This window comes from Mchenga conophoros, linkage group LG23 (genome assembly GCF_057382185.1).
Source record: "Mchenga conophoros isolate Kocher_MC1m ecotype Shallow Benthic linkage group LG23, M_conophoros_male_GT1.1, whole genome shotgun sequence".
NCBI lineage: Eukaryota > Metazoa > Chordata > Actinopteri > Cichliformes > Cichlidae > Mchenga > Mchenga conophoros.
Window position 1 is genome coordinate 18,400,988 of NC_140547.1, and position 15,778 is coordinate 18,416,765.

At 42.5% G+C, this 15,778-nt stretch overlaps 1 protein-coding gene across 1 annotated transcript; it reads right to left on the bottom strand.

Moving 5' to 3' along the window:
* Positions 1-364: 364 nt before the first annotated feature.
* Positions 365-12,898, bottom strand: cdk15 (cyclin-dependent kinase 15). Its single transcript, XM_085264045.1, has 13 exons — positions 12,395-12,898; positions 9,894-10,031; positions 9,713-9,807; positions 8,611-8,690; positions 8,415-8,509; positions 7,839-7,901; positions 7,607-7,730; positions 4,125-4,245; positions 3,960-4,053; positions 3,783-3,846; positions 1,954-2,002; positions 1,634-1,776; positions 365-1,436 (listed from the first exon to the last, which is right to left on the bottom strand). Exons 1-13 carry the CDS (start codon positions 12,575-12,577, stop codon positions 1,324-1,326), a joined length of 1,362 nt encoding a protein of 453 aa, XP_085120171.1. The 5' UTR covers positions 12,578-12,898; the 3' UTR covers positions 365-1,323.
* Between the last annotated feature and the right edge of the window lie 2,880 nt (positions 12,899-15,778).

The window sequence follows — 15,778 nt, forward strand, 5'->3', positions numbered from 1 at the left end:
AAATTACAAAAACTACGCTGTAAAAATAACTTGAAATATTTTATATCAGCACAATGTTTCAAAAAAAGTGAAAATTAAACTGGATTGTAACACCTCAGAAAAAGCACAATTTTTGTCTTGAAACTGTAGGATATGCACCACAAAAATCACCAGAAGTTCAAATCCATTCTCTTGCTCTTATACAATTCAGGGTGGGTCACGGATGATACCCACTTGACTCAGCTTGACTCCACTCAATTTTTTGAATTTTTGGTTTGGTGGTACCTGCTCAGTCGGGGTCGGTGTGGTGTCAACAGACTGCATGCAAATAATTGGCCAGCGAGTAATGACTCCATGGTCCATCTATGAGGTGCAGATGATTACCATCAGTTTAGCAGCAGGTAAACCATCACTGAGATGTCCTCTTGTTCTTCAGTTGCGTCGCATAAAAATGATGTCACAGGACTTTTGGCCTGCGTTGCTTCAATGATCCAACCCACATTGATGTGGCACTCAAACGAAATTGAAAACTACTGAAACTGAGTCGAGTTGAGTCGAGTAGGTGGCAACGGAAAAGCAGCAATAGCGTGAGAGCCAGGGTACACCCTGGACAGGCCTCAAATCTGTTGGAGTGCTAAAACAAAAATTAATTTAAAATTATTTTCTAAGAAAATAAAAAACAAAAACAACCAAAATCTGCCCACAATAAAAACATAAAAACCCACATGTTCTAGTATTTTTTTTTTTTTAATTAATTATACTTTTAATTTTTCATATTGTTACAGTGCTGTGACAAGTTGTGAGGTGTCAGTGAGGTAGGGGATGAGGGGAAGATCATCAGTCAGAGGTAAATACAGTTAAATCAGGTCCATCCAGTAGCCCCCCTCTCTCAGCTGTTGGCTTGTTTGTGTATCAGAGGACTAACAAAGTTTCAGAGGTCGAGTTTTATCCAGTTAGAGTCAGAATACAGAAACACGCTGTGTCTCTCAGTGCAGGTTGGCCTGGAGCTTTATTAATAAAGCTTCATTCAAAATTCATGAGGAGTTTCATGGGACTCGTTAGTCTGCTACTAACAGATGCTAATGAATGCTAACAGAAGACTGCAGGGACGGTTTATATTTACATTGGCAAGAAATCAGATTTACATAAGATCTTAACAGCCGATCTGAGTGAAAGTTTGACATACACATCTTTATTTAAACCAGAAAGACTCTCCAAACTGAACTGCAAACATTTAATGGCACTGTATTAATATCACTTTAAAGTCCAGTTTGTGTCTTCAGAGAGACATCTGGGTTTGTTCTCCACTCCACAGATCTTGACGCGCTGCTTATGAGATTTCAGTCACCAGAATTTAGCAGAGGGCAGCAGGGAAGGTTTGACCTTGCGCCCAGGGTTATAGATGTCTCTAACCTCCGTTTCCAGACGAATGCCAGGAACCTTAAAGATGGACACAGCTGACAAAGAAAGAAAGAGAAAAAAAATGAATTTAAGCCTTAAACAGCTTTTTGTTAAAAAAGGATTTATGATCATACATCTATAATGTATCTATGTTGGAAATTCAAGTAAGTGCTGCTAGGTGAGTGCTGAATTAACAGAAAATATGTTCTTTAAAGTTTAGCTGCAATATGGTAACATTTAAGTGAGTTCTTACTGTCTCTGAGGTGCATGATGGGAGGAGGCAGTGTGTTGAAGTACAGGTGCTGCATGGCGTCCGGAGCCGAGATCCTGTCTGTAGGGACCACCTTTAGCATCTCCTGGGCCAGGTCCTCGGTCTTATATGGCAGCTGCTCCAACCTGATCCAGATCAACACAGGCAGATGGAGGACTACAGAGTCAAGTGATCTAACCTGGTCTACATGTGGACTGTTGGACTGTCTACAGTTAGCACAGATGAAGGACTGTCATGTGACTAATGTTTGCATTTCAAAGTGTGTTAGCAGGTTAGCATGTGTGTGCCCATATAAAAGTTACCTTTTCCAAACGGTCCTAAGCTGCTTTGGTTCTGAGTAAAGAAACCGCTCTATGGAAGAAAAAAAACCCCACTCAATTAGCAATTAGCAAATGTTAACATGGATCTAAAAATGTTCCCATGCTTTGCACTTCAGCTGGTTTTTAGCCTACATTTATTATTTTTGGGGGAATGAAACAGCTTCAGTCTGTCATTGATGCCCTAATATGTGTCAGCAGATCACTGAAACCTCTCAGGCAGCTTTTTAAACTGTCTTCTTTTCAGGTTTCTGAAGGATTTGTGGAAGTTTGTTCTGGGATGACATGAGAACTAAATGGTGTCAGACTGAATCTAAAAGTGTGTGTTATCACTGTGAACAGCTCAGGTCTCATCACTCTAAAGGTGGTGTGTGAATTCTTGGGGGAACCTGATCTTTAATGTTACAGCTCTGTGTGGGTTGGCCTGAAGTTACAGTTTACTGTAAAAGATGACTTTATCCAGTGATTCATGAGCAGCTCAACCACTGATCTCACTCTGTGGTTAATTTCTTCTCGTCTTTGTTCTCTCTTCTCACACCCACATGATGTATCAGAGACCCTGTCAGACTTGCAGAGCAGAGTTCGCCTCAAAGTCTGAGAAATCATCTCATTTTAATCCGAGTAAAACTATTAAAACAGGAAACGTGGAGACATGTTGCCTCCCGATGGAAATTTTGAGTCACTGCACACAAGTAATGACCCTTAATGAACCCCAGGCATCACAGAACAACTGTGAATGTTTACAAGACAAATTCATGTCACCTCCACAAAAACATCATTGATTTAATTAGCCTGTTTATATAGGACTAAAAAAATTGTATTTAAATTTTAAAACCGGTCAGAGCGGGCACGCTCCGTTTTGTGTAACTATTTTAAAATCCCGGTAGCACTGCAACCACGTGAGCTAGCGCAATAATCTTTTTTGCATATGAAACCGGAAGAGTTGTACTTACATCTGATGCCATCAGCTTGTCCTCGGTCACGGTTTCCTTCCACATAAAGCTTTGCAAAAACTGCATAAAAAGCACTTGCAGCAACAAAAACATAATATTCCAGAAACACGCTTAGCCGATCCGATCAGCTGTTCGTAACACTTCCTATGTCCATCAGCGCGAACTATCGCATGTCCGCCATGACCTGCCCGAAACCGGAAGTGATGTCATTTTCGCGGAAATGTAGTTTTTTACCATCAAGGCCTCATGAGCCTATACTGGTGTTTTTAAAAGTTATGTTTGACTTTATGAATTTCTGTGTCGTTTCTGGGATGCTTAGGACTCATATTGCACTGCTGGAAATAGTTTATTTTGATGCATATGCTGGTTTTTTTTGCAAATTTGCACTATAATATTTATTTTCGTTTTTCCTGCAGTATATAAAAATTGGTGTATTTCAAAAATAAAACTATGAAGACATTCAAAATAAATTTCCTGTGGTGGGAAACTATTTTGTGCAACTTTTTTGTATTTACAGTTTTGAGGGATAAGCCTCTTAAATTTCTCTAACTAGAAATATATGTTAACAAAACAAAAACGATTTTCAATTTTTTTGTAGTTTATTGCACCTTTTTGCAATTTATGTAATTACTATGCACTTAATGCATGCATATTATTAAAATTTAGGATGTAATGGTTGTATTGATGTATAGCAACTTGAAATGCTCCCAAAAATGGCTCCACAGCATGTAAAAATATAATATAAGCTCTGGCGGAATTGGTTCTATGGTAGGTCTTAAAGGGTTAAAACTGTGAAATAACAGCAAAAACAAAAACACTAAATAGAGAGTTGCATGTGTCAGAGGTGTTATCTAAACGTACCTGGTCTGTAATTGGGTAGAAGGCTGACACCAGGCCAGCTGTCCTCAGAGGAGAGGCCCAGGACCTGCAGGGTTACATCATCTTAATAGTATTAGTACTTAATGTGAGTATTATTACAGTGTAATATCACACAGTAGTACTATTTCGTGGATCAGTGATATAAACAGTGTTACTGACCTCCCAGATCTTCTGCAGCTGCTCAAACTCATCAGAGACTCCTGGGAATGCTGGCGCCCCCTGCAGCATCTCTATGAAAATGCACCCAGCCCCCCTAATTCAGAAAAAGCAAACTTTATTCACACAGTCACAGCCGGCAGCTGAATTTGAATAATCGGTACTGACCATATGTCTAGAGCTGTGGAGTAGTCTGTGGATCCCAGCAGGACATCAGGGGGGCGGTACCACAGCGTCACCACCTCCGAAGAGAAGGTCTGACTGGGAATGGATTTGGACCGAGCCAGACCTGCAACAGAACCAGAAAACATTTGAAAAAAACATTTTAACTTTGCATTTTTTTTACTTTAAACTAGTTAAATTGTCTGCTTTAATCCTCCTTGAATCGCTACCTTATCGTGGTGGAGGGGTTTGTGTGTCCCAGGGATCCCAGGGGCTATGTTGTCTGGGGGCTTTTGGGGACCTGATATGTTTAATATGCTGCTGAGAATATAGCCCAGAAGAAGCGTATAGTATAGCTTTTATTTTGGAAAGAGCCATTTCTCTGTAATAAACTCTCTTTTCCAAAGATGGGTGATTTCTTGATCAGATAGATTTTTTTTTTATTACTTTGTTGTTTCAGCAACATTAAATTTAAAAACTGTACTTTTGAGTTAAGATATATATTTATAATTTTAATAAATGACAAATTAAAAAGGCATGAACATTTTTTGTATCGAAAGAATATCGAACCGTGACACCAAAGTATCGAACCGAACTGTGAATTTTGTGTATCGTTGCACCCCAAATATATATATATATCTCCTCCTTGAATCGCTACCTTATCGTGGTGGAGGGGTTTGTGTGTCCCAGGGATCCCAGGGGCTATGTTGTCTGGGGGCTTTTGCCCCCTGGTAGGGTCTCCCATGGCAAATTGGTCCTGGGTGAGGGACCTGGGTGGAGCTGGAAGGTGCTCCACCTGGAGACTCTGTTGTCCTGCTTGCTGGGAGACTTCAATGCTCACGTGGGTAACGACAGCGACACCTGGAGGGGTGTGATTGGGAGGAACGGCCTCCCTGATCTGAACCCGAGCGGTGCTTTGTTATTGGACTTCTGTGCTAATCACAGTTTGGCCATAACGAACACCCTGTTCGAACATAAGAGTGTCCATAAGTGCACGTGGCACCAGGACGCTCTAGGCCGTAGGTCGATCATCGATTTTGTAATCGTATCACCAGACCTGCGACCATATGTTCTGGACACTCGGGTAAAGAGAGGGGCTGAGCTGTCAACTGATCACCACCTGGTGGTGAGTTGGATCAGGTGGCGGGGGAGGACACTGGACAGACCTGGTGCACCTAAACGCGTAGTGAGGGTGTGCTGGGAACGTCTAGCAGAGGCCCCAGTCCATGAGATCTTCAACGCACACCTCTGGCAGAGCTTCAACAGCATTCCGAGGGAGACTGGGGACATTGAGTCCGAATGGACCATGTTCAGCGTCTCCATTGCCGAAGCTGCTGCATTGAGCTGCAGCCGCAAGGTGGTTGGTGCCTGCCATGCGTGGTGGTAATCCCCGAACCAAATGGTGGACACCAGAGGTGAAGGGAGCCACTAGGCTGAAGAAGGAGTCCTGTCGGGCTTGGTTAGCCTGTGGGACTCCGGAGGCAGCCGACAGGTATCGACAGGCCAAGCGGAATGCGGCTCGGGCAGTGGCTGAAACAAAAACTCGGGTGTGGGAGGAGTTCGGAAAGGCCATGGAAAAAGACTTTCGGACTGCCTCGAAGAGATTCTGGCAAACCGTCAGGCGTCTCAGGAGGGGAAAGCGGTGCTCTACCTGCACTGTGTATAGTGCTGGCGGAGCGCTGCTGACGTCGACTGAGAAAATTGTCAGGCGGTGGAAGGAATACTTCGAGGACCTCCTTAATCCCACTGACACGTCTTCCGAGGAAGAAGCAGAGTCTGGGGATGAGGGGAATGACCCGCCAATTTCCGGGGGCGAGGTCACTGAGGCAGTTAAACAACTCCTTGGTGGCAGAGCCCCTGGTGTTGATGAGGTCCGCCCCGAGTTCCTGAAGGCTCTGGACGTTGTAGGGCTGTCCTGGTTGACACGCCTCTGCAATGTTGCGTGGAGATCAGGGGCAGTACCTGTGGACTGGCAGACCGGGGTGGTGGTCCCCATCTTTAAGAAGGGGGACCGGAGGGTGTGTTCCAACTACAGGGGGATCACACTCCTCAGCCTCCCTGGGAAAGTCTATGCCAGGGTGCTGGAAAGGAGAGTTCGTCCGCTAGTCGAACCTCGGATACAGGAGGAACAATGCGGTTTTCGTCCTGGTCGCGGAACACTGGACCAGCTCTTTATCCTCTCGAGGATACTTGAGGGTGCATGGGAGTTTGCCCAACCAGTCTACATGTGTTTTGTGGACTTGGAGAAGGCATTCGACCGTGTCCCTCGGAGTGTCCTGTGGGAGGTGTTGTGGGAGTATGGGGTGTCTGGCCCATTGCTACGGGCCATTCGATCCCTATACAACCGTTGCAAGAGCTTGGTTTGCATCGCCGGCAATAAGTCGGACTCGTTCCCGGTGGGTGATGGGCTCCGCCAGGGCTGCCCTTTGTCTCCGGTTCTGTTCATAATTTTTATGGACAGGATTTCTAGGCGCAGCCAAGTGGCAGAGGGCTTTCGCTTTGGTGGCCTCAGAATCTCATCTCTGATTTTTGCGGATGATGTGGTTCTGTTGGCTTCATCAGGTGAGGGCGTCCAGCTCGCACTGGAACGGTTCGCAGCCGAGTGTGAAGCAGCGGGAATGAGGTTCAGCACCTCCAAATCTGAGGCCATGGTTCTCAGCCGGAAAAGGGTGGAGTGCCCACTCCGGGTCGGGGATGAGTTCCTGCCCCAAGTGGAGGAGTTCAAGTATCTCGGGGTCTTGTTCGCGAGTGATGGGAGAAGGGAGCCGGAGATCGACAGACGGATTGGGGCTGCAGCTGCAGTAATGCAGACGCTGCACCGGTCCGTCGTGGTGAAGAGGGAGCTGAGTGTAAAAGCGAAGCTCTCAATTTACCGGTCGATCTACGTCCCTACCCTCACCTATGGCCACGAGCTGTGGGTAGTGACCGAAAGAACGAGATCGCGGATACAAGCGGCAGAAATGAGCTTCCTCCGAAGGGTGGCTGGCCTCTCCCTTAGAGATAAGGTGAGAAGTTCGGCCATCCGGGAGGGGCTCAGAGTAGAGCAGCTGCTGCTCCACATCGAAAGGAGCCAGCTGAGGTGGTTCGGGCATCTGACAAGGATGCCCCCTGGGCGCCTCCTGGGTGAGGTGTTCCAGGCATGTCCCACCGGGAGGAGGCCCCGGGGCAGACCCAGGACACGCTGGAGAGATTATATCTCTCAGCTGGCCTGGGAACGCCTTGGTATTCCCCCGGATAAGCTGGAGGAGGTGGCTGGGGAGAGGGAGGTCTGGGCCTCTTTGCTTAGGCTGCTGCCCCTGCGACCCGGCCTCGGATAAAGCGGATGAAGATGGATGGATGGATGGATGTATATATATATATATATATATATATATGTGTGTGTTGTTTCCAACTAGGTTATTTTACAAATCTGTTGTTCCTACAGGTCCTTGCTGACTAAATCTTTGCCTATTTCCACTTCTGCCCTGCAGTGTTGAGCCGGTTCTCACCGAAGTCGGCCAGTTTGAGTTCTCCGAGGTAGCTGATGAGCAGGTTTTGGGGCTTAAGGTCTCGGTGGAGGATCCTGCGGCTGTGGATGTAGCAGAGACCTCGCAGCAGCTGGAACATGAAGATCTGAAACACACGGTGTTGAGCCATGTTAAACATTTCATGGTGTGCTGCTCACAGCTGGAATGACACAGTACTGCCCCCGGCTGTCTGCTGCTGAGCGCAGCGACGTACCCGCACGTTGTGATAGCGTAGACCTCCAGGGTGCTGGATCATGTACTGGGCCAGATCTGTCTGCTGCAGAGACAATCTCTGGTGTTAAACTTCATTTTGATGGTGAGAAAGACCACAGAAAATTTGAAGCTTTTCTTTTATTCAGATACTCATGTTCATCATGTTAATATCATAAAAGGTTTGTTGTAAGACTGTTGTAAGAAATTTTACATAAAACATAATTTATGTTCAAACCTTATACCATAAATGTTCTACACAAATCAGAGATGGTGATCTGAGAGGGAATGACCCCCATATTAACAAATAAATAGATCAGAATGAAAACAAAAAAACAAACAATATATACATTAAAATAAAATTGTAAAAATTTATAAACATTTAAAAGAAAAAAATATAAAATGTGTGAATGCTAAAAATTGTAGCCTTAAAATTTTGTTCTGACTTTGGTTGAAGTTTGTGTGTGTGCGTGCGTGTGTGTGTGTGTGTGTGTGTGTGTGTGTGTGTATGTGTGTGTTGGTGAGTGCTCTGTAGCACCTCCTTCAGGTCACACTCAGCACTGAACAGCAGATTTCTCACCAGGTACTCAAAGACGAAGGTGAGTGTCTCTCTGGTGTGGATGATGTCGTGCAGGAGGACAATGTTGGCATGTTTCAGACGTTTGAGCAAAGAGGCTGTACACACACACACACACACACACACACACACACACACACATGTTTATGCACATGTTGCTGAAACTATTAAAAACTTAACCAGTGATCTAATTGGTCACCTTCTCTAATGGCATTGAACGGGACACCTTCCTCCGTCTTCATACGAATCACCTTCAGAGCAACCAGCTGCCCGTTTATCCTTCACAGAAGAAGAAATGTTTACAGTAAACACTTTATCACTGATCGATCACAACACAAGGAAGATTTTACGGGGCAGGGATAGTTCAGGTCATCCACTGAATGAGGTGCCCCTGAGCAAGGATCAATAAAGTATACATTTCTATTATAATGTCCAGTATGTATGAAAATTAATGTAAATATTACAAATTTTAAACTAATAACATGTCAGATAAACTACTGAAGTTAAAAATGAAACGTTCTTTTTAAAATGTGCAACATAACAGAAATGGACAATTAATATATATTAATGCATAATATATATAATAACAAATATGTATATACTTATAAACTCATTTGATTGAAAAAAAATTGTAATTAATAAAATATTTGCGAATTTTTCCAAAATGTTAAGTATCTGTTAAAAAATAAACATTAACAATAATTTTAGTAATCCTAGCAAAACATCTGTCTAATATCTAACAATAAAAAAGTAAATGGACTGGTTCTTATATACAACTTTTCTACTGTCCTGGAGCACTCAAAGCGCTCTATAAAACATGCCGCATTCACCCCATACACTATTATCTATACGGTGAGTGCTTTCTAACTATCATTCATGCTCCAATGGATGCATTGGAGAACAACTCGGGGTTAGTATCTTGCCCAAGGATATTTGGCATGCAAACCGGGGGAGGCAGGGATCAAACCACCAACCTCCCAATCAGCAGCTGACCTGCTCTACCTCCTGAGCTACAGCCACCCCGCAATGGATTGATTCGTATATAGTGCTTTTCTACTCTCCCGGAGTACTCAAAGCGCTGTATACTAATCAACATTCACACTCATTCACACTCCGATGAATGCAATGGATCTTGCCCAAGTCCCAAAAGATTCTGTAAAAAACTTCTTAAAACTAAACACAGGGAGATGTTTTCTTGTCTTTTGTACATTGTGACCAACATTCAGACTCAATGTGATCAAAACTTAAGCCACAATCTCATTGGCTGTTTGTGTTTGACTTGTATCGCGGTGAGCTCTGACCTGCTGATGCCTTTGTAGACCGAGGCAAAGGTTCCTTCACCCAGTTTCTCCAGACTCAGGTACGAGTGTGCTGCCCCAAACTCCAGACCTGCTTTCTGATCACAGCACACACACTAAATGTCACACAAGCATCACACCGCCTCACATGTTACCTCAAACATCATGTCATACGCGCCCTGACCCAGGTAAGAGGCTCCCGACTGCCCTCCCCTCTCAGTGGGTCGCTGTTGCTGCGCCCACGCTGGACTTTCAGCCGACGGGCCTGCAGAGTGTGGAACCAGTGAGACTGAGAGCCAGAGGTGGATGAGTCCGAATCCAGCTGAGACACACAGACGAGACCACATCAGGTACACATAAGGGATTGTTAATACTACCTTTAAAGCTCAAAAGATCATTTGAAACCTCAATACCAGCTTAAGAAAATCCTCAACCAATCAATACTACCTAAAATTGTCTTATCACCACCCGTGGTGACTCATATATACCACTTAACACTTCTACTGTGTCCTGGATTGCTGACTGTCTGTCAGAGAGGCCTCAGGTGGTCTGAGGTGGTGGTTGGTAATACTGGAGCTCTATTCCTGTTTACACCTCAGATTTCCTATACAACAGTGAAACCAGCAGAAGTTATCTGGGACGGCTGGGTGTTTTAAGGGTGGGCAGGAGTCGGACTACAAAGAGCTAGTGAGGAATTTTGTGGAGCGGTCGGGAAGAAATCACCTCCTTCTAAATGTCAGCAAGACAAACAAGACAGTGGTTGACTTCCAGAGGAGAAAAACTGCAACCAAAATCAATATCATGGGTGAGGAGGTGGAAACAGTAGACAGCTGCAGGTAGTTGGATGTTCACCTGAATGACAGACTAGACTGGAGGACTAACAGTGATGCCGTTTACAAGAAGGGGCTGAACAGGCTCTACCTTCTAAAGAAGCTCAGGTCCTTTAATGTGAGCAGCAAGATGTTGGCGATCTTCTACTAGTCTGTGAGAGTTAGTGCCATCCGTGTCAGAGAAACCTGCAGGATCAACAAACTGATCCTTAAGGCTGGAAGCACCATTGGTCAGAATTTGGAGACATTTGAGTCAATGAGGGTTAGAGGTCATTAAACAAGCTGCTCTCAATCATGGACAACCATCACACCTACTTCACACTTCTGAGCTCATTCTCCTTCAGACTGATTCAATCTCGCTTCAGAAAACCGTTCTTGCTGTTTTCTATAAAGCTGCACACTGATTCTTCATTCTGTCACAGGTGAACAAACCTGTCAACCATTAGATCATAAACATACTTTGTATTAAACCTTCATGCAGCTGTTTTTCTTATATATTTATTAATGCAATTTGTTCTTCTCTCTTGACCAACGTCAGTCGAACTTTTACTGTTTTAACTAACTTCATTTTTACGTTACTTTATTTTTCATCACTGTTGTAAGTTTATAAATTCCTGCACTCTCTCACAACATAAGATCGTCACCTGTGACCCTTTTATTTAGCTGTGTTATTTGTTGTGTACTGTAGACTGTAATATTGTTACCCTTTATCATTTTGCTGTAAAACAAAAAGTTCTCCTGTGGGATCAATACAGTTAAGAAAAAAAATAAAGAATGGTAAATAAAAAATGCAATAAAACCAGTCTCGGTCGTTGTGTCCTTGGGCAAGACACTTCACCTACCGCCTACTGGTGATGGCCAGAGGGGCCGATGACGCGATATGGCAGCCTCGCTTCTGTCAGTCTGCTCCAGGGCAGCTGTGGCTACAACTGTAGCTGCCTTCACCAGTGTGTGAATGTGAGAGTGAATGAATAGTGGAATTGTAAAGCACTTTGTGTCATGGTCCTGGGTCGTTGACCCAGCATTTTGTGTTTTGTGATTATTTCCCTCTGTTCTAGTTATTCTGTGTCCTCCCCCCCTTGTGTCTAGATTTCCTGTTTTGTTCTGAAAGTCTGTGTCTGTTGTCATTGTGTTCAGCTTGTGTCCTCCAGTCATCATGTGTATTCAGATCAGCTGTTCTTCCCTCCTGTGTGCGATTACCCGATTACCTTGTGTGTGTGTATATATAGTGGGTGTCGGTCTGTGTTCGTTGTCGGCTCGTCTGTGTTTCTTGGTATCCTGGTCCTTGGTCTGCGTCTCTCTGCTCCGCTCTCCGTTTTGTAAGATTTCAGGTTTGCTCTTTAGTTTCTCCCAGTTTAGGTTTGTCATTACTCATGCTTCATTGCCTGTTTTTGCCACTGCCACCGTGTAAATAAACTTCACTCGTATCATCAGTTTGCTGCATTTTGGGTCCTCCTTTTCCTCCACTCCACACGGCTCACTCCGCCAGCCGTGACACTTTGAGGGTCTCGAAAAGCGCTATATAAATGCAATCCATTATTATCATTATTATGAAGTTACGTCCATTCAAAACATTAATTAAAAAGAAAAAAAGAAAAAAAAGAATATATATATATATATATATATATATATTATATATATATATAATTTATTTTTTTTAATTAATGTGTTGAATGGACGTAACGTCATATTTTAAATCGAGACAGCATACCCACTGTAAAAAGTTACAACATGCTATAACAGATTTTACATGTTAAATAGATCACAACAAAAGGATTACTCTTTAAAAAAAATAAAAATAAAAATGATAAATAAAATGAAATAATTGCACTTTTTACAGCAGCTGATGTTTTACCTCAGCAGACGGAAGTGAAGCTGAACTTTTCCTGAAGTTCAACTCCTCCATCTTCACCTCTTCCTCCTCTTCTTCATCTCCATCATAACCTTTCTCCTCACCATTCTCCTCTTCCTCAGCACAGCAACAGCACCTTCTCACCCACTGCCCGGCCTCCCTCGCCCGCCGGGACAGCTCCTCCATCTTTTCACCGTCTTCTTCCTCTTTTCCGTCTCATATGACTCACATGGTTCAGGACGAGTAAACAAGGTCCCATGACCCTCACTCATCCTTCCTCCTCTTCCTCCCCCTCACTGTGCCCAGAAGATAAAACAACAGGTCCATTGATGTGTGTTTGCTGCCCTCTGGTGGACACAAACCATCACTGGAGCTTTTCATATTAAAAAACAAACAAACAAAAATATCCCAATCAACAACAAGTCAACAAATAAAGACAAATAAAGAATAAAAGAACTCAAAGAAAAATAAATTTGAAGCTTTTAACCATCAACAGAGATCCTCCTGTGTGCTCTAAATGTATCATACAGCAGGTCTGTACATCCAGCTGCTAATAAGAAATACAATAAAAACAGAGAAAAATACAAAAACATCCGTTTCTGTTATATCCTGATAGAAGTGATGGATCTGTTTGACCACTGCAATCAATCTACTGAAGTCAAATTCTGTGTCATGGCTGGCAGTCAGTAAAACTGTACAATAAATTTTATCATAATTAGACTGTCATGTACTTAACCTCTGACAGCAGAATCCGGCCAAACAAATTAATTATAGGTATTAATTAGTTATTAATTATAACTGATTATCCAGTTAACTCAGTGACAGTCTCAGGTGATGATTTTAACACTCTGTAATACACCATAATACCTTAAGAAATGTGACTGAAGTTTAATGAGTACACCTCTGTCTCTCCTAGAACTCATCATTAAAGGTAATTTGTGGCCATCTGGGGGTGAGAATGTAAATTACAGGAGGTCAGGTTCATGTGGAGCCGGACTATTTATTTATATTTTAATTTTACTTTCAGTTTCTATTTTTTTACATCTCACAGCACTGCATAGACACTTATATAAGCTCTATTAGGTTTACAGTATCTCATTCAGGTATATTTAGAACACAGAAACATTTAAATAACATCATAGGTAATAAAGCGTGAATGAAACAACTTTTGAAAACCTTCCAGCTGTTTGACAAGAGATCTGGGAATTTCCGAGATGCACATAAATGCAGCTCATCGTCTATTTAATGTGGGTACTTTAGTCTCTGAGGTTTGGTGTGGTGTTTGGTGTGGTGAGTAGAGCTGGGTATTGATCTTGATTTCTATAACTGATTCAATTCAGTTCAATTCAATGTCAACTCAGACAGTCAGAAATATTATAACTATGACCATTCATCAGTACATATCCATATTTTTATATCTACATATAAAAACAAAGCTCACACTTGTGAGGCTTTATCAGAGGTGTAAACACAGCAGATGCCTTTGTGTCAAAGTAACTGAGGATAAAACACAGAAAAACATGAAGGAGATTTTCCTGGCCTGACTTTTTATAGCAGACAACCCTAAAAATATTCTGCAATAGATCAAAAACTGAACTGAACTAATCAACATATGAACATTACCTGATGCTGCTGAAGTGCAGCAAAGTTACAGAGGATTTATTAGAGACACAGCTAAGAGTTTTGCAATTTGGCTGGGATGACACATCCTTCATGTGCCGTGTACATACATACACATGCACTTTGTTCTTTTTCAGTAATTCTGTGTATTTCTGGTTATAAACATTATTTGCTGTTTACTATCACCATGTGATGACATCACATTTGTTTCTTTTGTTTTTTCTAATGATTCTGCAAACTGATCCGGTTCTTATTCTCCTGATTGTGAATGTGTCCTCAAATGCCTCTCTGGATGTTGCCTTCATTCCTAACGTTTTTCTTTCTGACCTTATTGTTTGTGACTAATGCTGATCGTCTCCGTGTGAAGGTAAGTGAGGCAGCCTGTAATGTTTAACGTCAGCTGTGTGCGGCTTAGTTCCAGCACAAATGTGCCCATAGTTCACGGTAACGGATTCACAGCTGGACCAACGAGCCAGAGTGTGCTCACTATTTTCTGTTAGCCTGTGTGTTCCCTGCAGTTATATCGGACTGTAAAAAGTCATTATTTACTACAGATGTGGTTCAGACGAAGATTTAACTCTCTGGGGTCCAGGGTATAATTGGCCGTTTTTGACTACTTTTGATTTTACCTCTATATTTCACCTTTAAAATATGTTTTTCTTGCCTTGTTTGGTATCATTATTTTCAGCACAACCATTTAAATCTATTTACAGAACAATCAGGTGTGCTGCATCAAATAAGAAGGCACACAAATTATTTGTGCCAGTCCAAAAAATGTAGTTTGTGTTCAGTATAAGACAGAGGAGAACACCAAAGGCCTAAACCCTGCAGGTCTGACAGCAGGAGGTGCATCAGTCCAGTTTTCCATGTGGGAACAGCGTTTACACTGGAATCTGCCTTTGACGGCTTTTTTTGGAGAAAATATGAAATTCAGCAGTATGACTGACACACAATACAAAACAATAACTACACAACAAACTAACTATCCAGTCGTTAAGTGATGACGTGATGAATCCTACTTCCGGGCCTAAAGTAGTCTGCGTTTAATATGGCTTTTGTGTTGTTAACATGTTTAATGTTTTGTATTTTCTTCTATTTAATCTCAAAAAGCTCCTAAAACAGTCAGTGATCACTGTTGACCTCCCTCGGCTTTTATTACCGCTAATCATTTATTTAAGCTCAGTTTTTAAAACCTTAGGATGTACAGTATATATATTAGCTGTATAATACCAGTAGGCCAGCTCTGATATTAATTTGGTATGGCTTCGCGGGCCAAATGTAGTTAGGCTGCGGGCCAAATTTGGCCTGCGGACCAGAGTTTGAAACCTATATTCCTGATAACTGTCTTTAGTAACAAGTATAACGCGTTATACTTGATAACAAGTAACAAGTAACGCGTTACTTAAATGAACCAAGCAAAACTGGTGTGAAAGAGGACTCCTGTCTGAATACAAGTAACACGTTAAGATAAGATAACCTTTATTAGTCCCACACGTGGGAAATTTGTTACTGCCCATCTCTGCTGTTAACACACAAACTGTACCATATAGTTGATGGCTATGACTTTTTAAATCCACATTTAGACCAGAATTTTCAAGAAATCTCAAGTCATCAAGAAGTGGTTGCAAAATCTTGTCAAATCTATATTCCTCCCTGTCAATTGAGTTGAACAAAAGACACAGGTGAATATTTGCAAGTGAGGATTTCCACTCTGGTGGCAAATTCTTCAAGGTAAAATACACAGCTCCTAGCTTATGTATGAAAAGA